The following is a 27,125-nucleotide window of genomic DNA, read 5'->3' as shown; positions in this document are numbered from 1 at the left end:
CCCAAACACCCAGCGTCACCCAGCCAAACCATGCCTTTGGTGAGGGGGCCGCATTCCAAGCCATCTGCCCGGTCCAATGTGAGGGCTGGGGGTGTGTGCAGGTGCTAGGCCCCACAGGAGGGCCGTAAGCCCAGACTTCCCTCCAGAGAAGCCGTGGGACTTGGTGGCTTGGCAGTGCCTGAAGGGGCACAGAGATTCACGAGACATGTTGAGCTATGTACTTCTTTTAATGGTTTAATAGAATTCAACACAGGTGTGCATTTGTGTGTGTACACACATAACATTTGTGTATCACGGGGTTAACTGTAATGGCTACAACAACCACATCCTTTTTTCCCTACAGCTGGGAGAGGTCAGCTGAGGCCAGGGAGAGGGGGACCCCCAGGTGGCCAGCCAGCCAGCCCTCCTTCCCCCGCCCTCATCTGCCAGGCTTTCATACAAAGGTGGTGGAAACATTCCCCCTCCCCAAAATACTTCTAGACACACATCATGCTGATACAAAAGACAGGGCTGACCCCAGACGCAGAAGGGAATATGGGGTGGGGGGGAGACAAGCAAAGGGCAGGCCCACCCAACCTCCCACACAGGAGGCCAGCCTATAAATTATAAACCTTCCATATGCTAACAGTTTGGGTGGGGTTTTTTAGAAAAAAAATATAAAACGCATAAAAAAACCACATTTCCTTCCTTAGAAAAATGAAAGATTTAGTGTCACATTGCAAGGGGTTTATTTTCCCCAAGTTTCCTTCAAACGTTAAAAGGAGGGGGGGTGGTCTTTCCAGAGCTGCAGAAAGGCCCCGGAGGAGGCGCCATGGCCTGGATTTGGGCCTTTGTGGCTGAAGTCTCCAGAAAAACTGCCCAACCCTCCAAGGTTTTGAACATAAAAGAGGTAGAAGTCTGAAGTGGGCGGCTGAAGGGGGGGGGGATCAGCTGGGAATGTTTGACACCCTGCCCCCAGCCTCCCCAGGAAAGAGCCAGATGCAAAGCCACTCCTCTGCAAACTTCAGGAGGGCTGGAGCCCCCCCCCCCAAATCGCATTCTCTTCTCCCCTGGGGAGGCCCGAAAGGATCACCTGCCACTCCACAGCTCTCTGCGAATAGGGAGGCAGAGCCAATGGGAACCGGGGGGAGGGGGGGCAGGAGGGGCCAGTACAAGATGCTCTCACTGGACCCTGTGCTGTCCAGCTGCATGAACAACGGGACTCTTCCCAGAGACAAAGGGTGGGCTGCTCCAGGCGGGGAGACACCTAGACCCACATCAGAGGGGTGGGTGGGGAAAGAGGAGAAGCAGCCCCCCAACCATGCCACGGGTGGGAGCCACAGCCGGGCCTCTCCTGGGCCCCCTCCACCTCCCTGGGCTGGAGAGAAGCTGTGGTGGTGAACATGCAAACAAACCAGACAAATGGGGAGGGGGGGATGCAATTCTCCACTGGGGCCCCCGTCCCCCCCAGAAGGCAGAGGGCTCTTTTGGCATGAAGCACAGCTTTGGAAGGAAGTGACTCTTCCTGCATCAGCCGGCTCATCAAGGTGGGGGGGAGCAGGAGCCTCCCCAGGGCTCCCCACCCCACCCACCCCCCGGCCTCAGTTCCAGTCCTGCTCAGAACTCCACTTTGCAGGCAGGGAAGGTCTCGTCCTGCATGGCCACGGTGCTGTTACTGCCCAGGACAGTCACGCCCAGCTCCTGCTGCCGCTCCAGCGTCTCCGTGTACCACTCGTGCATGACCAGCGAGTCGAAGGTCGGGATGAGGGTCACCTGAGCAGGGGGCAGAGAGGAAGAGGCTTTACTTTTCACCCCTCGAGGGCCCAGGCCCCGCTTGTCCTGCACCCGTTCCCGTTAGGGCGCTCGGACGGGAAGGGGGCCCATCCTGGCCACTGGGAGACCCAGCGGGAAAGGCTGGATGCCCCCTCCTCCTCTTCTGAACTGCCAGAGTCCCCCGCAGAGGACCCCTCCTCTCTGCACGGGTTCCCTTTAACAACGCTCAGCTTGGGCAGAAATGGAGGACCACAGCTCAGCGGACAGCTGCTTCCTAATCTGACCCCAGGTGGCTTGAAAGCCTCAGAATGGAGGGCAGGGACCAGACGGTCACTTCACCCCCTCCCCCTCCTCCAGCCCAGCTCTCCTCCTTTGTCACCAGAGCCCTCCTCTTCCCAGTTTCCCTTTGGGGAGGAGACAAATTATTGGGTCTTCTGTGAGATCAGAGTCTTCTGGAGTTTAGGGTGGGGGTGTCTTCTAAATCCCAGTGATTGAACACTGGAGTGTCTCCCCACAACTACCCAGGGCAGGAATTCAACAGGGGGAAACATGCAGCTCTGACTTTGGATAGGGGGAAGGGATCCGGGTCTCTTGGATGACCACCAGCTGGGCCCCAAAGGTCTATTACGAGGAGGACCCAGTCTGGGCTCTGGGCTGCCTCGGTCAGAGCCCCATTTGACGTCCTTGTTCCCTTCTGAGAACCCCACTCAGAGGGAAGATGGGCCGAGGGAACCAGGTGCCAAGGACGGCCATAGAGGTGGAGGGCCTTGGGACATTCAGTCTGCAGAAGAGGGAAAGGCCAGCCCCTTCCGATATCCCACAGGAGAGCGAGAGAGTCTGCAGGACCAGGGCAAGGGATTAAAAGGAGGAGGAAACGGTTCAGGCCTGAACTCAGTCCCCTCCCCCCTCCTCACGGCTGTGGGAACTAGGGGCGGGGGCTCTCGGCAGGGATCAAGACCCTCCTCAGCCTGCGCCCCTCACAATCCTCGGGCAGCAGGTGTGCCAGCTTAGGCCCCATGCAGGCGGCAGAGAAGCTCCCTCCCGGACCCTACCTGGGTGTCGTGGGCCCACTGCTGCTTCCCCAAGAGCAGGGCATCCAGGATGCCCCGCAGGACGCTCTCCTTCAGGTGGTCCTCCCCGCTGATGACGTAGCACTGGGAGCGGACGCAGCGGAAGAAGTCCTCGTCCACCTTCTGGGCGCTGGCCGAGCCCGGCAGGTAGGCCAGCTCCAGGTACACTGGGCAGCGTGGCAGGCTGGGACGGGCCCCTGCAGAGGAAGAAGAGGACGAGGCGGATGGGGAGCAAAGGTCCAAGCACCGGGGATGCCACAAATGCCCCCAGCTGAGCCTCAGACCCCCCACCTGGGACCCCCCCCCCGACTTTGGGCCATTGACTTCCCTCCCCTCTGAGCAGCTGTAGGGATAACCCCCAAAAGGGGGTTACTCAAAAGCCTTCACAGCAGGCGAGTAAGCAAGCAATGCCCGGCCTCAGCCGACCGGTCGTGAAAACCAAAAGAAAGGCCAAAGCCTAGAGAAATGGCCCTGGACAAGACTGCGGGGTCCAGCTCCAGGTCCTAAGCGAGGAGGGGAGCCTAAGGCCAAGGCCAACGGGAAATGGCCGAAACAGATCAGGCGCCTCCTAATTCACAAAGGGCAGGGCACAATTCGGTTCTCAAAGGGGCTCTCGGCGGAAAAGCAGTCTGAGCCCCCCAGATTCCTGGCCTGCCTACCTGGCAGGGCTGTCGTTGGGCACCTACTCTGAGTCGGGAAGGGCAACACTTACCTGCTGGGGTGGCTCTTCCTCCCCCCGGGAGAGGCCGGGCATTTGCGCTCCGTTGGACGAAGGCCAGCCGGTTGTCCCCGCTAGCACGAGAGTTTGGGGGGTCGCTTCTGCCAGGGACCGGCAGCCGGGCTCTCTCCCCCACGCTGGCCGAGGAAGGCTTTGGCCGGGCATTGGGAGCAGCGGCTTTGAGGGCATCTGCTTTGGGAGGGGCCGAAGCCCCCCGCGATGAGGCTCGCTTGGCTTTGGCGGCCCCTTCTCTCTCGGGGTCCACCATGCAGATGCCCGGCTGGGCAGGGAGAGGGCAGGGGTCTTTCAGGACGGCTGGGAGCGGGTCACGGGCCTGGGCTAGGCTCTCCGGGTCATCGTCCGAGTCCAGTCCACCGTCAGCTGTAAGAGAAGGGCACTCTTCCATGGCAGGCGGGGCATCCGAGTCAGAGAGGGTGGGGAGCGATTCGCTGAAGGACGTTGGCGGGGTCTCGTCCAGCAGAGGGTGGGATCGGCGGGCTCGAGGCCCCTTCCTGTGCAATGGGGGCTTAGCCAGTTCCTGGGAGAAGTCACTGCTGTTGGACATGTCCCGGGGGCTGAAGTTGGCCGAGGGGGACCTGTCTGACTTGGGGTGCTCAAACTCACAAGGGGACACCAGGCAGAGATCCACGTCATGGGGGGAATCCGACCGCCGGCCGGATCTGGGCAGGACCTGACCATCCAGGCGCTGGGGGTGACAGGAGAGGATGGGCAGGGACATCCCGCTCTTCCCTAATGCAGGCTCGGGGTCTGGGGTGAGCCCCCCGACCTGCATGCCTTCTCCTTCCTCCTGGGGGAATTCACTCACGGGCGGCAGGAGCTGCTCAAAGGAGATCGAGAGCGATTCGTCTACCTCGGTGGAGTGGGGGGAGCCCACTTCAGCCGGCAGCGAGGGGGTGGTGGTGAGTGTGGGGGAGACATCGTGGAGGTCGTCCCGAAAGAGGCTCGGGGAGAGGCAGCTGGGGGGCTTCTCCTGGGAAGAGCTAGAGTTGTCGTGCGAGGCTCGGGGACCAGGGACAGTGCCATCGGGCCTCCAGGGATTGCCGAGGGCCACGGGCTCCTCCTCCATGGCCACGTCCTCCATGGGGGAGTGGTGGGAAGGCGTGCGCCCTGCGCTGGCGGGGGACATCATCTCCAGGGTCTTTTCTTCAGAGCTGCCGCCGGCATCCTCCGTGTCCGGGCAGTGATTGAGCTGGGGTTGAAGGTCAGTCGGGGACAGTTCCAGGTTGATGCTCTGATCGCTCTTGGGAGTCTTGACCAGCGGGGAGGGGGGCCCAATCCATTTCAAAGGCGAGCCAGCTTCCAGATGCCGGAAAGGCTGAGGGCTCTCTGGGCCCAAGCCATTCTGGGCGGGCTCCAGGCCGTTTCTTTGGCAGTCCACGCTGCGTAGCAGGGAAGGCCTCAGCTGGCTCTCGGCCAGGTCAACGGGCTGATCTGACCCCTGCCCTGCCATCCCTGCCTGGCGGGAGCCCCCACGCAGTTTCTCCTGCATGTCCTTCTCTGAGGATGAGGAGGGGGGCTTAGACCCCTCCGAGAGGCCACCTTTGGTGCCACTCGAGGGCTTCCCAGGGGTCTCCTTCAGCAACTTGCTCTTTGGCCTCTCCAGCTCCTTTTTTGGAGCAGGAATCGTCTTTTTGAAAGTGCCCACTTTGGTGGGCGGCCTTTTCACCTCTGCGCTTGGCATTCTCCGCAGCTCTCTTGTGGGCAGCTTGGCTGCCTTGTCCTCCAGCTTCCCCTCCTTCTTGGTCTCCTCTCGCTTGGCTGTCTCCCTCCTGGGCAGCCTCCCCTCTTTCCTGGCTACCTCCTTCTCCTGAGGAGCCTCTTCCTTTGGCAGCACCTTCTTCCCCTCTTTCTTGGCCCCCGACTTCTCCTTCAGCTGCTTGGGCCTCGCATCCTGCCTGCTCTTCTCCGCCGAGGGCTCCTTCTTCAGCTGGGCCCCCCTGGCCTTTTCCTCCTCAAAGCTGCCCTTGGAGGCCTCGCTGGGCGCCCTGGGCTGGAGCTTTGGCTCCTTCCTCTCCTTGGATTCGGTCAGGCTGAGCCGAGAGCTGGACTTGAGGCTCTCCTGACTCTCTGCCCTCTTGTGCCTGGCTTGGGAGATGGAGAGAGAGTCCATGTCCTTCTGAGTGACCACAGGGTGCTTGAGGAACTCCAAATGTTTGACCTTCTCCAGCCCTTCTAAGATCCTGGCCTGGGGAGTGCAGCCTGGGAACAAGACCCGGACGATTTTTTCAGTGGGGCTCACCGGGTGCCAGATGAGGAGAGCGCAGATGGAGGTCAGGCACTGTAGGGGCAGCTCCAGCCCCTTGGGGTGGCCGTTCCCACACCACTGCTGCATCAGGAACTCCAGCTCCCGGCTGCCCTTCACCGGGTGCAGCACATACATCTCCAGGCGCCCCACGCCCATCTTCTGAAAGAGGATGGTGGGCTCTGTCCTGGGAGTGGCTTCCCGGGAAAGCGGCTTGGGCCGAATGCCCAGTTTGTGCAGGTACTGCAGAGTCAGGCTGGCCTCGTCGCAGCTCTTCAAGACGCCGGAATCCCCTTCGATGTCTTTCAGCTTCTCCGAGGCGTTGAGGAAGACCACCCCCAGCTCTGGCGAGATGAGGTTCTTCACCCAGTCATCCACCTGGGAGCTCTGGGAGGAAGGGTCCTCCTCCGTTTCGGCCAGCTTCCGCTGAAGCAGGCTGTTCACTCCAGGCAGACTGTCGGTCCCCACGTGGGTCACCAAGATGGAATCGATACGGTCCAGGTGACGCACCAGTTTCCAGAAGGAGGACCGAGGGTTGGATCCCCCGTTCACCAGGAGGTTGAAGCCGTTGACTGCGAAGAAGGCCGAGTCGCCTCGCCCCCCAGGAAAGATATAGCAGCAGGGCTTGGAGAGCTTCAGGAAGCCAACTGTGCTAGGGGGCTCCAGGAGGTCAAAGGGGGACAGGGGCTCCAGGGACTCCGAAAGGTACTCCATGAACTCCTGCAGCCCCTCCATCTGGGGCAGCACACAGCTGGGGTTGAAGTGCAGGTCTATGAAGTCCAAGAGGTTGTGCTGGCTGAGGCGGGGGTCTTTCCATTCCCCAAAGTCTGGGCAGATCACGGTCAAGCTGGCTTTGGCAGAGGGGTCGGCTGAGCTGAGCAGCTCCCCAACCTGGAAGAGGAGGAGGAGGAGGAGGGGGAGTCAGGGGGGGAAGGGAGTTTAAAACCCCTCCACAAAGAGGCCTTTCTCTGAACGGCGCCAATTTGTGGGGTGCCTCTTCCTCACACAACGCGTGAAGGGAGGAAAACCCAAGATTGCATTTACAGCTCAAGAGCCAATGGAGCCTGGTTCTCCCCCCTCCCCCCCACTTCAACCCTACACTCATTTTGGGGTGCTCTGTTCTGCTTTGGGACACAGGGTGGTGGTTTGGGGCAGGTACTCTGGGACCTCGTGGCACCAGGCCGCCTGGGGAGAAGAGGGTGGAGGTGATACACCCCCACCCCCCATTTTCTCTTCTTGAGGCTAAACAGCCCCATCGGACTTCAGGGGGCTTTGCCTCAATCTTCCCGATCTTCTGTATTGCCCATTTCTAAGTGCTTCCCAGCTTGTCCAAAACTTCTTTAAAATGTGGGACTATGCGATCCTTAAGGGTTGTCAGCTGGAAGCCTCACTTCTCATTATTTGGAAGCTGCATTTTTGCTGCTAGAGTCGAATGTGGGCCATGTGTCTTTGCAGAAGAAGCTGAGAGCGAGCCTGCAGTCAGTGGGTATTTCCACAAGTCCTGTGACCCGGCCAGGGATCTGGGCCCCACCCTGCACTTCCAAATTGGATTTCTGCTCTCTAAACCAAGAACTGCATCTTTGTTTTTTGCCAACATTTATTCTTTTAGTTTAAAATGGCCCATTTTAAACTCTGCTTCTCGTCTCCTTAGCTGCCCCAGGCCCTTGGTGCCATCTGCGGGTTCCGTTTGCTTTGCTTTGCATTTTCATCCAAGAGATAACATATTGAGGTGCTAAGCAGCACGCGCCCATCATCCACTGCCTTCCCTGGCCCAGCATGCCTTCCCCACCAGCCCCACTGCTCGGGAACCAGCCAAATCCCTCCCTGCCCTCCTGGCTGCCCCATTCAGCACCCGGGTGAGGCCGAGCCGCACCTCTTTGTCTGCAAAGACCTGGATGAAGTCTCGCAAGGAGAAGGAGCCCATCTGCAGCACCAGCTCCCCCGTCTCCTCAATGCAGGGCCCGGCAAAGATCAGCAGCTTGTGGCGCGAAGGGTCGGTGATCAGGTTACGGAGCTGCAGGGGGAGAGAAAGGAAAGGGGAAATGGGGCAAGCGGAGAAGCCCCCTCCCTCCATAGCCCTGAAGCACAGGCCTCAACCAGAGCAGCCTGGCTCTTCCTGGCAGCCGTTCATCAAAAAGAGGCTCCAGCGAGACCTTGGCAGGGCTTGGCTTTGGCCACGTAATTTACTGGCCCAATTCCGTGGTCTGGGCTGAATGAGGTGCCCTCCGTCCATAGTGGGGGGGGCGCCAGCCTTGCCAGGAGGGAGGGGAGTTGCAAGGCTCCTCACGCCTAGAGGGGCCAGGCTGTGGGGAGGGTGGGTCCCATCCTTCTCATCCCCCTCTGCCAGGCTAGAGGCACCAAGTGCCTGGGAAGAGAGCGAGAGCAGCTTTTGTCCAAGACGAGACTGGGGAAATGGCCCGAGGGAGGCCGTGCGGGTGGTCCTCCCCAAAGCCCCTTCTGGGGAGTTTTCCTGCTTCTCTTTCGGCAGCCGCAGAGCCCTCCTGAATTGCTCAGACCTCCTTTCACGCCCCGCCCTCCATCTCAAACCCTCTGCCGAGATGGGGACCACCACAACGAAGCGGCAGCTCTGGGTCCGATGGCCCTCCAGCCTGAGCTCTGCCCCAGGAAGACTTTGCTCTGCTGCTCACCTCATCACAGATGGATTTGTCTGAAGGGTTCAGCAACACTAAGGTTTCCAGCACATCGCCACGATGGTGGAGGGCACGCTGACCTGCAGAGGAGGACAGAAGGCAGGGGCTTGAAAGGCAGGGAGGAGGCGAGGCAGAACCCCAGTCTTCCCCTGGCCCAGGAGAGTCCCCCCGCAGCACAAAGACACTCCCCCCCCCAGAAAGATTTATTCTTGGTTGGATGAGCCGTCCTAAGAGGGAGAGGCCGCCTGGGCAGCTGCCAAGGAGGAACCCAGAAAGCCTCAGAAAAGCTCAGGGCACAGAGTAGAGCGCCAAGCTCCAGAGGGACAGAAGGTCCCCAGCCTGCAAGGATACGGGAAAGGGATGGCTGGGAAACTGCAAAGCAGCTTGGAGGGAGAGGCAGGGAGACAGAGAGGGGGGCGGGGGGCTCTTCTATTCTTCGTTGGGGGGTGTTACTTGGAACCCTGACATTCAGCTCAAAGAGGTTCACCCAGCATCGGACTTCCAAGCAGCAGCAGCCAGTCTGATGCACTCTGAGAGTCCACCAACAAAGGGCACCAGAGCAGCGACCAAGTAGCTGGCCCCAAATGTGGCCATTAAACAAGGAATGTTTGTACTTAACAGTCTTGCGGGGGAGGGGGCCGACTCTAGGACCCTGACCCAAAAGGAGACCGGCACCTCCCAGATAGCTCCAAGTGGAAGGGGATGACAAAACATTCCACATTTGTCTCTGATGCGATTGTTGAAAGGGGGGGGGGGGGCACTGTTTCAGTCACTCTGTGAGTCTGTGGAGCTCAAAATAACCATTCCAGTATTGAGTTCACAACCCTTCTGGAATGGCCAAGCTGGCCTGTTTCAAACCCAGATGGGAAGTTTAATTTCGACTGCTTGGCTCATCACACAACATTTGGTCTCTTGCTGATATCCAGAGCGTATTACTAGGACAGAAAGTCTGAAAACACAGTTTGGTTAACTAGAAGAACATGCTAAAAATTTATGAAAGTGAGTATTATTCTGTTACTTGAATTCAAGCATCCAGTGAAATTGATCAGCAAAAGACTCAGAACAGAGTATTATGGGGAGGGAGGGAGGGAGGGAGGGAAGGAAGGAAGGAAGGAAGGAAGGAAGGAAGGAAGGAAGGAAGGAAGGAAGGAAGGAAGGAAGGAAGGAAGGAAGGAAGGAAGGAAAAAGGGAGGGAGGCCCCAGAAAGAACAGCTGCCTGTTCTATGTAAGCAGCTGACCAGGGAGTGGCCAAAAGCTCTCAACAGAGCAGTTTTGTTTCTCAGTTAAAGAAAAGTTTGCTTTCTCGGGCAAAACCCAGCCATGCCCGGGGGGAGGGGGGGGGGCAGAGGTTAAGTCAAGGAAGCCATTCTTCAGTTGCTCTTTCGAGCACGTGGCCACTGCCAGGCCAAAGCCAGACTACGCCACGATTTCAAGACCGTGAATGCAGCCATCTGCAAGACTCTGCAGCCATCCAGCAGAGGGGAGCCTGCACTGCAGCGACTGTTCTGCTAGCAGAGTCTAGTCTGCGGTCTGCACCCTCTGCCCAGGCTAGTTTGGGCCACAGGGGCCACCAGGTGGGTCTGGCAGAGAAGGGCTGCTTTCACAAGACAGGGGAAACTGGCCTGACCCCTAGAGACTATTCAGAGAAAGCAGACGCTACCGGCCCTACAGCCAAGGAAAGGAGCCCCCTAATCACACAGAGGCTGCCAGGCGCTGCGCTGGCCTTCTGCTGTAGCCAAGGTTTCCTCCCTTCCAGATGGGCAGCTGCTCCTCCAGAGAGCAGCAGATCTGAGACAGGAGAGGCGGCAGGAGGAGAGGGGAACCCTGTCTGAGGAAGGCCTTCGAGATGCCGGATCCAGGAGGGTTCAAACGTGACCCGACCCGTGAAAGGGTGAAGTCATGGGACTAACCCATGGGCCAATGGCAGGGACAAAAAGCCAGGGAAACAGGACAGCCACACTGGCCAGCCCACAACCCCAGTGCAGCGCCCCAGACACACCACCCAGGTTGCTCCTGCTCTGGGAAGCATGCTCGGCCTCCAGGAGGAAGTGATCTGGCTGCTGGGCGAGGCAAAGGCCCAGGTAAGACAGGAGAGAAGAGCTGATAGGCACTTCCACCAGCACCACCCCGGTTGCCTGTCCAAAATAAAGAAGGTCCAGAGAACAGATGGGACCCACTCCAGGCCCCTTTCTGCTGATCAGGTGCCCCTGCCGGGGAGACAAGCAGGCCCAGGGCAGACAAGCCGAGGCTCTCCCCAGGTAACATGGGGGGCTAAACGAAGCCAGATGACGTAGAAAGCCCTCCTCCCTGCACTCAGAGGTCGGCTGATGGGAAGAGAGGGGCACCCTAGGCGGAATTGGGGGGTACAGAAGAGGTACACAGCAACGATGCAAAAAGCTAACTTGTTAAACAAGAACCAAAACAGTCCAAACCCACAAAAGGTATCAATGTGGACAGTGAGAAAGCAACGCCATCCAAGCCACAGCTGTACAGCAAGTGCCCAACACAGAATGCCAGACCACCCCCCCAGCACAGGACAACTGGGCCAGTTATTCCGAGAAGGAGGAAGAGAGCTCTTCCTTCACCACCTCCCTCCCTCCTTCCTCTCCGCAGCCCCCTTGAAAGGCAGGTTGGGCCGAGATGGAACCGGATCCTTTGCTAGAAGGAAAGAAGGGAGGGAGGGAGGGAGAGAAGAGGCAGGCAGAGGGAACCAGCTGAAAGATTTCGCAAGCACAAATAGACACCCTGTGTTCTTGCCACAGTGATACAAAAACATTGGGTACTTCCAGGTGCAGAATAGCAAACTGGCCCATTTTCAATTGAGCGGAGACGCCCAAAGCAAGCGTCAAAAGGCCAGAGAGTCGCCCTGTCCTACAGGACCTCTCTGGGTGAAGAGAGGACAAGAGGTCAACCACTTATGTGCCCAAAGGCAGCTCCTCACAATGAGGCAGCAGGACAGGGGTTTCCCACAGATCTGAACACGGAAAAATGAAAGGAATCTTCATGCTCTCAACTGTGGCGGAGTCTTTTAAAGGACCCCGAGTTCACTATCCACACTTTCTAATCACTTCTGGAATTCCCCTATTTAACTAGATCTTCAAAAGGCGAAGTTTGAAAAGCCCCGATGAGTTTCCCTCTGGTCTCAAACAAAAATAAAGTTAACTATAACTTTAAGAAACAGAAACAAAGAAGAAAAAAAACTGAGAAAGAATTTAAGAAAGAAAAACAATGCACTAAGGGGCCAGAAAAATTTGCTAAAAGCTTTGGGGAAATGTTGTGGTCCGTCAGCAGCCGATGGTGTTGGTGGCGGAATCAGACAGTGATGAGGCGGAGGCGAGGCCAGGGCCATCGAGAAATGGGGTGTGGACTCCAGAGCCTCCAGGGCCTGAGAGTAGTGAGAGTGAGGTGCCGACTCCAGAGCCTCCAGAGGCCGAGAGTAGCGAGGAGGAGGAGGAAGAACTGGGGAAGCCTGTCCCTCATGCCTGAATGAGAAGAGCTGCCAAGAGGCAGGAGCAGCTCAAGCAGAGAGGTCACTTCGGGGGTAGGGCCAAGAGATAATTGGCCCCTCCCATAAGGTTTAAAAGGAGACCAGCATCGGTGTCTCAGTTTGCCGGAAAACAACGTTGGAGCTGCGCTCGTCCCATTCTCTGCTCTGGATGTTTCTCCGAGAAGACCTTGGCAGTTCTCCATTCTCTACTCAAGACGCTTATCTGCAAAGGACTTTGGCAAATATCTAAATTGGACCAGGTTGAAAATAATGAGAGTTTTCTGTAAGAAGCCTTTGCTTTCTTTTGAGTTTCACGACGTTGGGAATGGGTCAATTCCCAGCTGCTCGAATAAAGTTTATTTTCATTAAGGACTGTGTTTGTTGCTACCTGCTCGTGTCTGGATCACAACAGGAGAAGTTAATTTAACAAACAATACCTTTGTGCAAATACCATTTAGTTTAAGAATTGATATTCAAACCTTTCGAACAAAGCCACCCAGAGTCATCTTGTAGAAGAGGTGGCATCAAAATTTAATAAATAAATAAATGCACTTCAGAAATTAGACATTGAAGGCAACTAAAGACTTCAGGCAAGAAAAGAAAAGAAAATCTGCCTCTCATTTTTTAACTGCAGAGTAAGGATTCTTCAAAATTACCTCTACAGGCACACACAAAACCGTAGAAATGGTGGTAGACTTTAGGAGAAACCCTTCCATACTTCCACCTCTCACGATACTAGACAACACAGTATCAACAGTAGAAACCTTCAAATTTCTAGGTTCTATCATATCGCAAGATCTAAAATGGACAGCTAACATCAATAACGTCATCAAAAAAGGACAACAAAGAATGTTCTTTCTGTGCCAACTCAGAAAACTCAAATTGCCCAAGGAGCTGCTGATCCAATTCTACAGAGGAATTATTGAGTGTGTCATCTGCACCTCTATAACTGTCTGGTTTGGTTCTGCAACCCAACAAGAAAGACACAGACTTCAGAGGATAATTAGAACTGCAGAAAAAATAATTGCTACCAACTTGCCTTCCATTGAGGACCTGTATACTGCACGAATCAAGAAGACGGCCGTAAAAATATTTACAGATCCCTCGCATCCTGGACATAAACTTGTTTCAACTCCTACCCTCAAAACGACGCTATAGAGCACTGCACACCAGAACAACTAGACACAAGAACAGTTTTTTCCCGAAGGCCATCACTCTGCTAAACAAATAATTCCCTCAACACTGTCAAACTATTTACTGAATCTGCACTACTATTAATCTTCTCATCGTTCCCATCACCAATCTCTTTCCACTTATGACTGTATAACTGTAACTTTGTTGCTTGTATCCTTATGATTTATACTGACAGTTTCCTGATTGCTTATTTGTAGCCTATGACTATCATTAAGTGTTGTAAGTGTTGTACCTTGATGAAGATATTTTTTCTATTTACACTGAGAGCCTATGCACCAAGACAAATTCCTTGTGTGTCCAATCACACTTGGCCAATAAAAAATTCTATTCTATTCTATTCTATTCTATTCTATTCTATTCTATTCTATTCTATTCTATTCTATTCTATTCTAGTCTAGTCTAGTCTAGTCTAGTCTATTTTATTCTATTCTATTCTAAATGATGGGTAATGGGTGAAATTCATTCAAGGCACTTTTGAAGAGTGGGGACAGAAACGTGTAGCTACAGTGGCAAAAATAGTGTTTCCTTATATGAATATGTTTTATTTACAAAAGAAGAAAGGATAGTTGTCATAGAAAATGTTTGGAAAGAAACATTTGAATGTTACAAATGAAGAGACAAAACAAGCTTATGGAGGTTTATAAAAAAAAATTTGGATTAGAGAATAAAGTGGAAGTACAAAAGGCAAGCCAAGATTTACAGATGGATAGATGAATGGAAGGAAGGAAGGAAGGAAGGAAGGAAGGAAGGAAGGAAGGAAGGAAGATCAAAACAGCATCTAAATGGATCAAAGGCTCAGGCTGATAGAAGCAAAAGCAAGGAATTTAAAGCTGACTGGCTTAGCCAGGGTTAAAACAAGGCATAACTCAAGGGTTTTGGCCTTTACAGGTTTTTTGCTAGCAACCAGATATTATTGATGTTTGGCTTTGCAAATGGATGAGGGGTGGGCTATAAGAAAAAAAGAAATATATGCAGACCACCTTATAAGGGGAGAGGAGAAATATTGTTTGCCTGTGATGAATTGTTGTGATGGAAACAGGAAGTCACCTTAACTATTACTCTTTTCTTTAATCTTTCTTTCCTTGCCTTTCTATCTCCTTCTTTCATTTTTTTTCTCTGAATTTTCTTCTGAATTTCAAGTTTATTTTTTAAATTTTTCAATATTTATTTTTAAAAGAGAGATGAAGACATAGACAAAAACAGTCTAGAGCAGTGGTAGTCAACCTGATCCCTACCGCCCACTAGTGGGCATTCCAGCTTTCATGGTGGACCGTAGGGGTTTTGTCCGATGCTGAAGCACTTTCCTTTTTTTTAATTTAACTGACTTTTTAAAAAAAATTCATAGCATTATTTAAAAACATTTTCATTAGGTTTTCATAAAATTCCGTGACAATTTAAATTTTTGAAAATATACTATTTGTATTGCCTGCGTATAAGTTTAGTTCACGTTACGTAAGTGAAACTAAATGGCGCTATGTTGCGACCGCAAACAAAAGAGCCTCGTCCCAGAATAGCTAGCGGATCTCCCCCCACACCACCCAGCTGTAACAGACAAGCAGAGCTGGTAGCCGGCGCCCCTCCCCAATCCACGATGCGCGAGAGGCATGCACAGACGACAATACATGGCACATTACTGTGGAACCGGTGGGCGGTTAGAAAATTTTACTACTAACAGAGATACAAAAATGGGCAGTAGGTATAAAAAGGTTGACTACCCCTGGGCTAGAGAAACAGCTACAGCATATCCCCTTCTATCTCTGCCCGCCCTGATGGACACCATTTCGGACAGCTGGCTCGGACACACCCAAACTCAAGAAGACATACATTTCCAGAGGATTGAGGGGGCGGGGGGGGGGGTGGCAATGCCAGGGCGGAAAGGACAAGGCCCCAGACATGGTCCAGATTAAGGTTTTCAAGCCCTGCCCCATACCCAGCTTGCCCTTTCCTGACAGTGAGAATGATTAACTGGTGGAACGGCTTCCCTCCAGAAGTTATTGGTGCTCGATCACTGGAGGCTTTTAGAATAACAGAGTTGGAAGAGACCTTGGAGGTCTTCTAGCCCAACCCCCTGCTTAGGCAGGAAACCCTACACCACTTCAGACAAATGGTTATCCAACAGCTTCTTAAAAACTTCCAGTGTTGGAGCATTCACAACTTCTGGAAGCAAGTTGTTCCACTGATTGTTCTCACTGTCAGGAAATTTCTTCTTAGTTCTAAGTTGTTTCTTTCCTTCTTGTCCTGCCCTCAGGTGCTTTGGAGAATAGCTTGACTCCCTTTTTTCTGTGGCCGCCCCAAGATATTGGAACACTGCTATCATGTCACCCCTGGTCCTTCTTTTCCTCAGACTAGACAAACCCAGGTCCAGCAACTGTTCTTTATGTGTTTTATGAAGAAACTGGGCAGCCATTTGTCTGGGATGGAATAAGGCTCCTGCTGAGCAGGGAGTTGGACTAGAAGACCTCCAAGGTCTCTCCAACTCTACTATTCTGCATTCCCCGGTCAGGGCGATCCTGGCAGGGCCCTGAAGGCTGCTTGGCAGGGAGCCCAGACGAGAGCAGCTGCTCAGCCATTTCCTTACCTTTCACTATATCTGAAAAAGTTGCAGAGTGGCGGGAGACGAAGAGCTTGAGCTGCTGATCAAGGTTGCAGGTGGTCAGGTCGATATCCCAAGAACGGATCCCTGCCAGAGAGAGATCAGAGAGATGCCTAAGAATCACTCTGCAACACACAAAGTGTTCCCCACCTGATGCTCCAAGCTGGGGACCAAGGGGGCATCTGTGGAGATTGCTGCAGCCCCAAGGCAGGCACCCCACCAGGCCCCTCTGGCTGGCACTGCCCTCCCCTTCCCCACAAGCTCACCCTGAAATGATGGAGGCGGCCAATGGGGCCTTGGTGGGTCAGGTATTTCGTAACCCTGCTGGGCAGATGGCTTTGCCCCGCCCCCTCCATCCCCAATTTCAGAGAAATGAGGTTAGCTGAAGAGGAAGCCCAAACACCGGCAGGCAGGCAGGCAGGCAGGATTCTAAGCCCGGCATATCAGACCAAGGAGCAAGCTGTGTTTCTGGCTGTTTCTGGGCCACTTGGCAGCCTGTACAACTGGAACCTGCACTGACCATATAAGGCCCTCCAGGCGTCTCCATGGCCCTCTGGGAGCAGAAGAGCAGACACCAAGGATCCCGTTTTCTATGGAACTCTGGACCAGGATACACAGGCAGTCTCGACTCAACAACCCCGGGACACCGCATCTGTCATAAATACATGCCGGCTGCCAAGCGTCCAAGTTTGAATCACATGCCGTGGGAATGCTGCAACGGCTGGCTGTGTGAAAAGCAGTCGTAAGTCAATTTATTCAGTGCTGTTATAACTGAGAACAGTCACTAGACGAACGGCTGTAAGTCAAGGACTTTTTCCCGCACAAGAAATCGGAAGGTTCTCTCATCTCCTACAGTTTGGTCTTCTTTTGGCTTCACCTCTGAGCATGTTAACACCGAGAAACGGTGGAGCAGTTGAAGAGGTCGAAGCAGCACAGAACCTGTGATGCTACAAAGGGCTTTGGCAGATGGGATGATTCTTTTGGAGTTAAAACTATCGGATGTGTTGGTTATCAACGCTGCTTTATATTCTAAAATAAGTAGAGCAATGGGGTCGATTTAGGCCAGATATAATGGTGAGTTTCAGGACTGGAATCTTATAATGACACTAAAGAGCTATTTTTTTTTTCTTGCTTATTCTGTTTAATCACCATAACATATGCAGGTTTTTTTGCTGCATAGTCATTAGAGTATCTTCTTTGATGTTTCACAAAAAAAAAAAGAAACCTAAAAAATAGGATACTTGCAATTCTTTTAAACAAAGACGATGGCTATGATTACTTCAAATCTAGCGTGACTTGGAAAACCAAAGTCAGCCAAATTTATAAAAAAAAAGAAGTAAACCAGTTCAGATCTCCAGAAATAAGAGTCTTTGCAACTCCAGCACATGGGCATCCTTAGGGGCTTCTCCTCCGTCCTACAGGCTTCCCTAGAGCCACACTTTGGGGCAAATTTGGACATCTGCTCTGGAATGAAGTCCAAAAAATCAAGAGCTGAGAGACTCCACACTGAACCAAGCGCAGCATGGGCTCCCGGGAGGCTTTCAAAAACAGACCGGACAACCAATGACATTAACCTAGTTTGGGTAATAAAGCATCTGCAAGAAAACAAGCCCTCAGAGCAGACAACCGCTTGACTGGGATGGCGTACGGCTCTTGCCTTGGGTTGGACTAGAAGGCCTCCAGATGAAACCATCTCGATATTGTTTCATGTCGCTTGCAATGAAAAGCAAAGGGTTTCTAAGACGAGGAGAGATCCACCCAGCTGCCCAGCAAAGGGCCTTCTCACCTCCTAGGTGGGGATGATTTAAAAGCTGGGGAGGGGAAGGGGGCTGTAGCTACCTGCAATATTGCTGAGGCTGCCACTTGAGGCTTCTTTGGCCTCTTTTGAATGGAGGAAGTGCAGAGGCGAAATCCCAGACAGGTTTCAACCTCTGTTCTCAGGCCAGCGTAAGATGCCCCGGACAGGAGAGGAAAGCCCGGAACTGGTTTCTGACTCTGGCTTCCTGTTGGGAGTCAGGACAGAGGAAGCAGAGCAGAAAAAGGGAACTATTTCTCCGAGGGAGAAAACCTGCTCCAACACAGCCACCGCTCTTCATTTTTTCTTCATTTGCTGCCTGTGTGTGAAGTTGCAAAGAGGCCAGAAAGACTCTCCTTGTGAGCTGCAGCCCAACAGAAAAAGTATCACCTCTCAGAATTTGAAAAAAATAAGAGAAAAGGAAAGCCAGATATATTGTTTTCTATTTCCAATGGGAGAATTCTACATCTCTTTAAAGCTTTTTAAATTTTCCAATTCAAAATGAGTCTTTTCAACCATGTGTCAGGTTTTGAACATTTCTGGCAAGTTCAGGCGGGGCATGTGATGCCGTGTGTCCGCGGCGGGGGGGGCGGGGGGGGGCGCAGGCCCAGCCCCTCTGCTCTGCACATCAGCTTCTCCCAAAGCCAAAGCTGTGCAGAAAAGGCAGCCGACGTCCCCAAGTTGCAACACAGACCCTGGGAAGCCCCCAGACAGTTCTGGAGCCACTCACTGCAGGCTCTCTCGCAATGGGAAAGACTCATGGTCTAGGACTTGGATGGGAGTTTCCCCAGGCCCAATGCCCGTGTGATTTGATAACGTAACACAGCATAACCGTGGTCAGTCTACCCAGAGAGCACCAAGCTCCTGGCATCCAGAGCCACCCTGAAGGAAAAGCCCTACATACGAAAAGCAGGTGAGCCGGCAGACACCCGTTCAGGGCCACCCATCTTCTGCTTGCTTGAGAAGGCCTGGAAGCACGAAGGGCGTGTGGCCTGATTGGGGTGTGGGGGGGTGGAGGAACTAATCTTAGTGCTGCAGAACACATGACCCGATTCTGCACTGCAGTCCTGCGGGTGGAAACACTGACAGGGCTGCCCTAAGTGTCCATCGGAGCGGAAGCCCCCAAGTCCAGCCACGTCATTCCAGAATAGGACAAAGGGGCGAATCCTGTCTCAGAGGCGAGGTGAGCCAAGCCAAGCCTGGGAGGAGATGCTGGAGGTTGCCAGGATGACCACTGACTGCCGCCTCCCTGCGCCTTTAGCCCTGCTTCAGGTGCTTGCCAGAATGAAACAATGGGGTGTGAATTCATTAGATAAAAAATAAAAACTGGCTTTAGGTGTCCCTGAGGCTCTTTGTCCTTCCTTGACCACCCCAAGCCTTGGGGTTAAGGAGGCCTGAGGAGCTTTATTCAAGCTGGGAGAGGAATCAGCTCCTTAGGCCTCTTCAACTCCAAGGCTTGGGGGTGTTTTACTCTGACAAGCCCCTGAAGCTAGTAGCCTTTAAATATATTAGTCACGTCAAGGCCACTTCCGGACGGGACTGGTCGGCCAAGCACCATCTTCTGGACTTGAGGTGGAATGAAACCACTGTAAGTGGCACCATTAGGGCCAAATCCTGGGGTGGTCAAACACAGTCAAGCCGGACAAAGGAAGAGCCCCCTTGATATCCAGCAGCCACCATGACCACAGCCCAGGCGGAAGCCTAGCAAAACATCCCGATCGTTCAGCCGAGTCTGGAGGTGCCAGGCAGGACTTTCTGGGTCTTCTTTCCCAGAAATGGGGCGTGTGAGAAGGGCCTGCAATTCTGCAAATCTCCACAGCCAATCTCCAGCAGCCTACCCAGAAAGCAGGGCCCACAAAGGATCTGGGGCCTGCCTACGCAGCAAACAAACACAAAACAAAATCCAGAGGAGATTTGGCTTAAGCTCAGTTTATGGCATTATTAGAAACTGGACTTAGGAGAGGCTAAAAAAGAGCTGTCCGTTTTAGTGCTAACATATCTTTAAACCCAGCCGAACTCCTAATCCACAAAGCAAAGCAAACGAGGGTTGCATGTTGACCATAGAATATTTAGAAAGCTGCAGGTTGACAACACAACAGGAAGACGTTACTGCAACACCACATGGCCTCCTGCCTCTCAACAAGGCTGTCGGAATACATTGTACAAAAGGAGCCCATTTATCGTTTAGCTTTTCCTGTAGTCTGCACTCAACCCAAGGTAAATACCACCTGGAACTGGGGTAGTGTATAAAGCAGCCCTATTATTCACAGCCGTTATCCCCAGCTTCTGCCTCTGAAGCCAAACCTCATGTGTAACAGCCAGGCATTTGGAGAACTTGTTTACCAATCTGAGGTGAAGGAAAGTTGCAACGTTTTGTCACCTTTAAGAAAAGAATCTGGGCTCATTGTGAATCTTAGCTCCTGGATTATGTCGTTTTCTGCTTGATTGTTTGTCTGGTAGAAATCCCTGCTTCTCTGAATGTGGGAGAGGACAGGTTCTCATCGTTTTGTTTCCTTCTTAGCTTTTTTATTTTCTCATCAAAGGTCTGTAAACATGACTTATCTCTGTGTGTCTGTTGATGGCTAATTTGTCTGAATGCCAAGCTGCCAGACATTCCCAGGCATTTTTTTATTTAGCTGGTCTAGGAGAAAACGGGACAACTTGGCATGGCCTGCTGCAGGACAAACTTGCTACGGGACAATTTAACAATTCTATTTAATTATTTAAAACAAAAATTATTTTAACTTTTGCCATTCACATTTCATTCTGTCCCTCCTTTTGCATCCTTTAATGATTCTATTCCACCATTTCTTTGATATTAGTGTAACTCTTGTCCTGCAGTGAGTTGGCCACGGCAAATTGTCATAGACCCGGTCTAGGATGCTTTCCTTTTTCTGGTGTTCTGGGTTGCTGTGGTGCATTTCTGCCCTGGGAAGTTCGGTTGTTACTTTGACAACCAAACAACTTGTGGGCTGTTTTTCAATAAACTTGGGGTTTCTAGTTTGTCGTTATTCCCTCTACAGAAAAGGGTATCCAGGAAGGCAGCGTCTCACTTTCTTCTTCTCCTGTCAATTTTATTCCTTTGAAGAGGTTGTTGACTGTTTCATGGGTCTTCCCTGTCTTTCTTGTTATGACAAAGGTGTGGTCTACCCACCCATGCTTCTGGTTGTGTGCCAAGGAACGCTATGGTTTCCAGAGGATACGTTACAGACCCAGCTGTGAGTCCTGAGAGTGGTGACCCCAGGGGCATCCCCCGATTTGTGGGTGCGCTTGTCCAGGAAACGTAGAGGCCAGGAGGCCGATGTGGGCCATGATTTCGGCCTTAACACATTTGCTCACCTCAGGGGTGTTGTGCGGTGCTGCGGCCATGGAGTCTTTCACTAATTCTGAATCCAGAGACGTAAAGAGTGCCGTGACATCGAACGAAGCCATCATTTCATCTTCTTCTATTTTTAGGTCTTTGGTTTTCTGGAGGGATTGCGGTGGGGAGTTGAGAAATATTCCCCCACCCCCATGAGATGTCCAACTTTTGCAACTTCTTTCTCTATGTTGTATGTTGGAGTCCCTGCTACCCTTTCAACTGAATGATAGCAATAGCACTTAGACTTATATAACACTTCGCAGAGCTTTCCATCCCTCTCTGAGCAGTTCATGGAGTCAGCCTGTTGCCCCCAAAAATCTGGCTCCTCATTTTACCGACCTCAGAAGAAGGATGGAAGGCTGAGTCAACCTTGAGCCTGATGAGATTTGAACTGCTGAAAATGCAGGCAGCCGGCAGTCAGCAGAAGTAGCCTGCAGTATTGCACTCTAACCACTGCACCACCATGGCTCTTTGATGAAGCTTGCAGTGCTTGTGTATTTGGGGGCGCCCACAGGAGCTGGGGAGAATGGGCCCACTGTTCTTGTGGGAGTCATCTGAGTTTTCCTGGCTAGGTTGCCAAGACTTCTCATGATCAGATTACACATTAATGTATAGAAAACACGTGGAACAAAGGCTTGAACATAGGAGAGGCAGAAGCAACTGTTGCCCAGGGACAGAGAGGGCTGATTGCTTTTCACCTCCTTTATGGAAACAGTGAAAGGATTTCAGCGATAAACCCAAATCAGTAGCCCTAAAAAAAAAAAAAAAGGCTTGGAGAGAAATTGCTAAAACAAGTTTGATGAGAAGGAATAGAGCAGCTTAGCTCTGTATCTCCAAATTACGTAATGCTCGCTGCTCAGGGCAGTCTCCCGGCTTAGGAGAGCTGGCCCACCAAGACCATGGCTTGCAAGGCTCCAGATGAAAACACCCACCGGGAGCTCCAGAAACTGGGAGAGGGAAGCATTCGAGGACAGGCCTCCCGGCTGCCCTGGGGGACAGCGACCTTCACCGGCTCAGGCACTGGATCCCTTCCTTCCCTGGGACTGCCATGGTGGGTTCTTGTCTGCTTGTGCGTTTTGTCCTGTCCAGTTAGCCTTGTCTCCTGGCAACTGCCTGGATTAGTCCTGGCAGTATTCTCGATAAGATTGAAGGGCTCTGCCACTGCTTCCTTCCTGGAGCTGAGAGATTGTCTGGGCCAAGGTCACCCAGCTAGCTTTGTGCCTCAGGTGGGAGTAGACCTCACCGTCTCCCAGTTTCTAGCCTGAGTTTCAAGGCAGTGCCACCTTCCTCGTTTCCTCCGGCAAGGATTACTGAATATAACTCATGCTTCCTTGCAGAACCATCTCCTTGATGAGCTCCTGGCAGCCTGTGGAGGAATTCAGCTATTGGCACCCAGGAACAAGTGCCCGGAAACCACAATGACCTTTCCTGAGGGCATCCCTTCTCTTCTGTTTGGCCTGCGTGGGGTCCAGCGATGACCATCCTCGCGTACTTCTTTGTGGGTCACCAGAGCCTCTGTTCTCTGTATTTGGCAGACAGAGCCAAGGGTGCTCGCTCCCCCGGTGAGGCTGCCGCTTTCCCTGCCTTCCACAAAGGGAGCAGAATCCGACCCCTTCGTCTCAGCCTTACTTTCCAAGGACTTTCCACATGGGAGCCTGGCCTCCTTATCCAAGGCCAAAGAGGGTTCCTTGCCTAGAGGTCTTATGCCTGCCCCCATGCAGCAGAATACATCCCACCCGTCAAGAGGCTCTGGGCCTTCTCCTCCACTACGGGGCCAGTCCCACAATGGCTGGCTCAGGGCATGGAGGTGGTGAGCCCAAAGGCATTCAAAGTAACAGGCCAAGAGATGGCTGACACGTCCACCCAATGCTGGCCTCCAAGTTGAGACCGATGCCATTAACCAGGCCGCCTGTTTCCCACAAGGAGCCCGCTGCTTTTGGGAAAGAAATGCAGCCCCCGAGGAACCTGCTTGGGGCATCTGCCACAGAGGAGCTCTTCAAGAGGGCCTCCCTGCCCGATTCACACCACTGCAAGAGGTCCCACCAGCTTTGGGACCCCTCCCTTCAAGAAGCCGCCCTGGCTTAGCTAGAGGGAGGAAGGAGCAGGAATGGTGCCCGGGAGCTCAATCAGGGCCTTAAGAGCATCTCTGAACGAAGAGAGAGGAGGCTCCTCTGAGGCATCCAGCAGCAGTTTAACCACTTTTTATTCCCACAGAGATTGATGCCAGCATCAATAAAACCAACCAGAAAGCAGACGGACAGAGACGACAGAGACGGGCTTTTGGGATTAGGAGCCTAGCCGCCAAGGCAGCCTGAGCAGCTGCCCAGGACGGAGATCAAAGAGCAGCTGTTGCCTTGAAAACTGGAACCCAAACCCAGCAGCCTTGTAGCCACCCCGGCTCCAGATGCTTTTCAAGGGAGAGGAATGCTGGCCTCCTCAGTCAGGGATTCTTCCCTTTCGCAAGGGGCTTCCACTGGCCCTCCCTTCTACTTCACCCACCCACCCTCCCACTGCCTGCCCTTTTCAGAAGAGGCTCAAGGATTGGTGGTTCTAACAATAGTTGCAAGGGACTTGCACAAAGTCCACCCTGTGCAAAGCAAATAGACCACATGTCTTCCATCTTCCATTCCTTTTCCTCCGCTGTGAGAAATTCTCCTGTTTCTTCAGCAAATGAAAAGCCAGGCCCGTCCAAATCCAAACAAGAACCCGAAGCCACAACCGTGGCGTCTTCCTGGCAAAAGGTGAAAGCAAGGCTCCCATCCCCTCCACAGAAGAGGCTCATCCCAACAGGTGCGCACCTGGCCCTGGCTCTTGGCCTGCTCGCACCCTGCCAAGGTGACTCAGGTGCACCGGGAAAACAAAAGCAGCCTTCCAGCTTGGGGGAACCTCCCTCTCCTCGGGGAGGGAAAGCAGCAATTGGGAGCAATTTGCTACCTTGAAAACAATCCCAGAAGGAAAGGTGTTGCCAGGCTCTCCTCCAAGAACCGCCAGCTACTAATTTTGGTTTTGCTTGGCTGGGATCATCCCCCTTTCTGCTGCTGGGCTGCGACACTTGGAGGAAAGGGCTTCTTTATGCAGCCCCAGCAGGAGGCCAGCACAAGGTCCAAGTAGACTCACCGCTTCAAGGACAAGTCACCATCCCAACAAAGGCCAAGGCCCTGGTGCTGCCCTCTTCCCCACCATTATTGCAGCAAAGAGGACCGGTGGAGCTGCCACAAATGGAAAAGCCAACAAATAGCAAGGACAGCCCCAAGAGCTGGAAATTGGAGTGGGGGAGCCCCGTATTACTCAGAGGACGTTCTCTTTGAGAAGTCCTGAGCAACACATGATCTCTCCTTTTCCCACCCAAAAAATACTGGTTGCAACAATTTGCTCTCCTTTAAAAAAAAAATAGAGAAAGCAACTGCTTTTCCAGCACCTCAAATGGCCAAGAAAGGCAACTCCTGCGGCCTTTCAAAGGGGCGCACGGAGGCCCCAAGGGAGCGCAAGCCTTTCCATTCTGCCCCTCCAGGGGACCCAGGCGTTGTGACATCCACAGATCACACAGAGATGAGATCACACAGCAGGGCCAGGAATGGCAAAGGCAGTTCTGACCTCAACTTCCTCAGGCACCAACTGCTCTTTATTCTCTGTGTCCAGCTCGTTTCCTTGCAGGAAGCCTAGCCGGGCCTCTCCTCTGTCCTCCAGCATCCTTTGCACCCTCAAAAGGGCTCCTTCTATCCATGGAGATGCTGGCTGGCCTCTGCCTCCAGCCAAACTATGGGGGACTATCAGGGAGACAGACCCCAAATCCTGTGGGGAAGTTCAGGAAATCAGCGCTCTTTTCTGTTTATTATTTAAACCTGCGAAAGGCACCCAATTCTCAGGGTATCCAAATGGCAAATAAAACCAAAAGGCTTTCACAACCTCTGGAAATATCCCAGCCTCAGTTGCCCCTGAAGACGCTGCTGCAGCTTCTCCTCCATGCGGCCCCTCCTGAAAGCCACCCCTGGGGGGGGGGGGCAGAAGGGATGCCCCCGCCCCCCCACCATCACCTCAGATGACCCCGCAGCTCCGCCAGAACCCCTCCAAAGGGAGGAGGGAGCCCTCCACGCCCCCCCCCTTTCCCAGCCCCTGCAAAGTCCCCCTTGGACGAAGGCGAAGGGCCCCCCCAGTAGCCCCAAGGGCGGGAGAGAGGCGGGGGGGCTTGTTTCGCCCTCCGCCCACCCACCCCGCTCGGCCCTTTGTTCCAGGCCCTCGTGGAGGAATCTCCCCACCCCGAGAAGCCCCAACCCCTCGCAGCCCAGGAAGGAAGGGCCACCCTGGGAGAAGCCAGGGCTCCCACTACCCGCCCGTAAGACCCCCAGGGCCGCTCCGCCCGGCCTCTGGCTCCTCCCCTGCAAGGAGGGCGGGGTCCCGCTGCTCCCCTTCCGCCCCGAGGCCGCCGCCGCCGCCGCTTCTCCTTCGGCTTCCCTGGGGGGCGGCAGTGGAAGGGCGCACCGACTCCAAACCCCCCGCCCCAGCCCCCACTTCCGGCGCCCCCTCACCCGCTCTGACGGCCGCCAGCACCGCCCTGCGCAGCCCCGGCCGGCCGCCCCCGGCGCCGAAGACCACCACCAGCGAGAAGCGCTCCGAGGGCGGCGCCAGCGGCGTGGAGGCAGCAGCCGCGAGGGGGGCCATGGAGAGGCTGCCCCGGACGCCGCCGCCTCCGGCTCCTCCGGCCGCCACAGCTGCCGCCATCTTGGTTGGCGCCTCCGAGGCGTCCGTTAGCCACGCCCAGCCGCCGGGCCCGCCAGCGCCCTCTCACAGGCCCCGCCCCTTGCGCTGCAGCCCGCCAATCATCGACCGAGAGGGGCGGCTGGGCGTGGCCACGGGGGGCCGCCGTTGGAAGCGCCGGGGGAGGAGCTGGAGGGGGAAACCGCGCCTCTGAGCGCGGGCAGAGTGCCCTGCTGATGCCGGCCAGACCCAGCGGGACAGGAGGAAATGCGCAAAAGGATGGAAGCGTTGATGTTCCTGAGGGTTTTCTGCGGAGTCTGAAAGTAGGCGCGCATCTGCGGTGGTTTTTGCAGTCTGGAGCAGCAACACCCTCCCGAAGAGGGATCTGAACCCGAGGGCGCCCTCTGTGCATGTGCAGAGTTTCTCCGTGGGATCTTCAGGAGGGTTGCCTGAGGCTGAGGGAATAAATCTCCCTGCCCCGCCTTGGCTCCCCTGGGCCAAAAGTTTGGTTGTGACCTGAGGTTGGGCCAAAAGTTTGGTTGTGACCCTCCTCTCAATCTCTGCCCGGGTGGAGAGACCTGTTCTCTCTGAGCATGCAGAGTGTTTTCCCCAGAACATCTGAGGGATTTTTAAAAGAAAGTGCCCTCTGGAAACACCGTTTGCAGAAAGGTTGTTCTTGGCCATGTGCAGAGTGTCCTTTCTGAGCAAACTAAAGGGGGCTCAGTTGGGGAGGAAGAGGAGAGCCACTTGTTCTGCAGGAAACGCAATGAGGGCCCATGTAAAGAGCTTTTTTCTCCCAGGCTTATTTATTTATTTATTTATAATTATATTTCTATACTGCACCATCTCCTGGAGGACTCAGGGCGGTTTACAGCCAATATTAAAATACCCACACCAATACAATATAAATATAATAAATAACAATATTTAAAAACAATTAAAAACAAATATTTACTGGCCGAATCACTAAAACGGTCAAAGACCGATTAAAACCCATTAAAATTTCGCTAAAATATGTCTTAGGCTAGTCCCGCTCGGTGAAATAATAAAGTCTTCAGTTCACGTTTGAAGGCCTGGAGGTCGGGGAGTTGGCGTAACCCCGGAGGTAGCTCGTTCCATAGGGCCGGTGCCGCCACAGAGAAGACCCTCCCCCTGGGTGCCGCCAACCTACATTGTTTGGTCGACGGCACCCTGAGGAGGCCCGCTCTGTGGGAGCGCACAGGTCGTTGGGAGGCAATCGGTGGCAGAAGGCGGTCTCGCAAATACCCCGGTCCTAAGCCATGGAGCGCTTTAAAGGTGGTAACCAGCACCTTGAATCGCACCCGGAAGGCTACTGGCAGCTAGTGCAGGCCGCGTAGGATGGGTGTTATATGGGAGCAATGCGGTGCCCCCTCTATCACCCGCGCGGCTGCATTCTGGACTAGCTGGAGCCTCCTGGTGCTCTTCAAGGGGAGCCCCATGTAGAGAGCATTGCAATAGTCCAGGCGGGAAGTGACGAGGGCGTGAGTGACCGTGCGTAAGGAGTCCCGATCAAGGAAGGGGCGCA

At 53.8% G+C, this 27,125-nt stretch overlaps 1 protein-coding gene across 2 annotated transcripts; it reads right to left on the bottom strand.

Moving 5' to 3' along the window:
• Positions 1–208: 208 nt before the first annotated feature.
• On the bottom strand, positions 209–25,627 carry MAP1S (microtubule associated protein 1S). Of its 2 annotated transcripts, XM_058163658.1 has the most exons (7): positions 25,411–25,627; positions 15,714–15,815; positions 8,452–8,534; positions 7,677–7,817; positions 3,535–6,694; positions 2,805–3,019; positions 209–1,752 (listed from the first exon to the last, which is right to left on the bottom strand). In XM_058163658.1, exons 1-7 carry the CDS (start codon positions 25,601–25,603, stop codon positions 1,597–1,599), a joined length of 4,050 nt encoding a protein of 1,349 aa, XP_058019641.1. In that variant the 5' UTR covers positions 25,604–25,627; the 3' UTR covers positions 209–1,596. The 2 variants fall into 2 exon arrangements, with proteins under 2 accessions (XP_058019641.1, XP_058019642.1); XM_058163659.1 differs by lacking the exon at positions 15,714–15,815.
• Between the last annotated feature and the right edge of the window lie 1,498 nt (positions 25,628–27,125).

The sequence above is a fragment of the Ahaetulla prasina genome, chromosome 1 (genome assembly GCF_028640845.1).
Source record: "Ahaetulla prasina isolate Xishuangbanna chromosome 1, ASM2864084v1, whole genome shotgun sequence".
NCBI classification, from domain to species: domain Eukaryota; kingdom Metazoa; phylum Chordata; class Lepidosauria; order Squamata; family Colubridae; genus Ahaetulla; species Ahaetulla prasina.
This window is presented reverse-complemented; position numbering and strand designations above follow the sequence as displayed.

What these genes read in the sequence shown, in the direction of transcription:
- MAP1S (XM_058163658.1), bottom strand. Translation starts at nt 25,603, where the DNA reads ATGGCGGCAGCTGTGGCGGCCGGAGGAGCCGGAGGCGGCGGCGTCCGG. An exon ending in GCTGGCGGCCGTCAGAGCGG is followed by an intron (nt 15,816 to 25,410) that starts GTGAGGGGGCGC and finishes TCTCTCTGGCAG; the next exon opens with GGATCCGTTCTTGGGATATC. An exon ending in TTTTTCAGATATAGTGAAAG is followed by an intron (nt 8,535 to 15,713) that starts GTAAGGAAATGG and finishes CCTCCTCTGCAG; the next exon opens with GTCAGCGTGCCCTCCACCAT.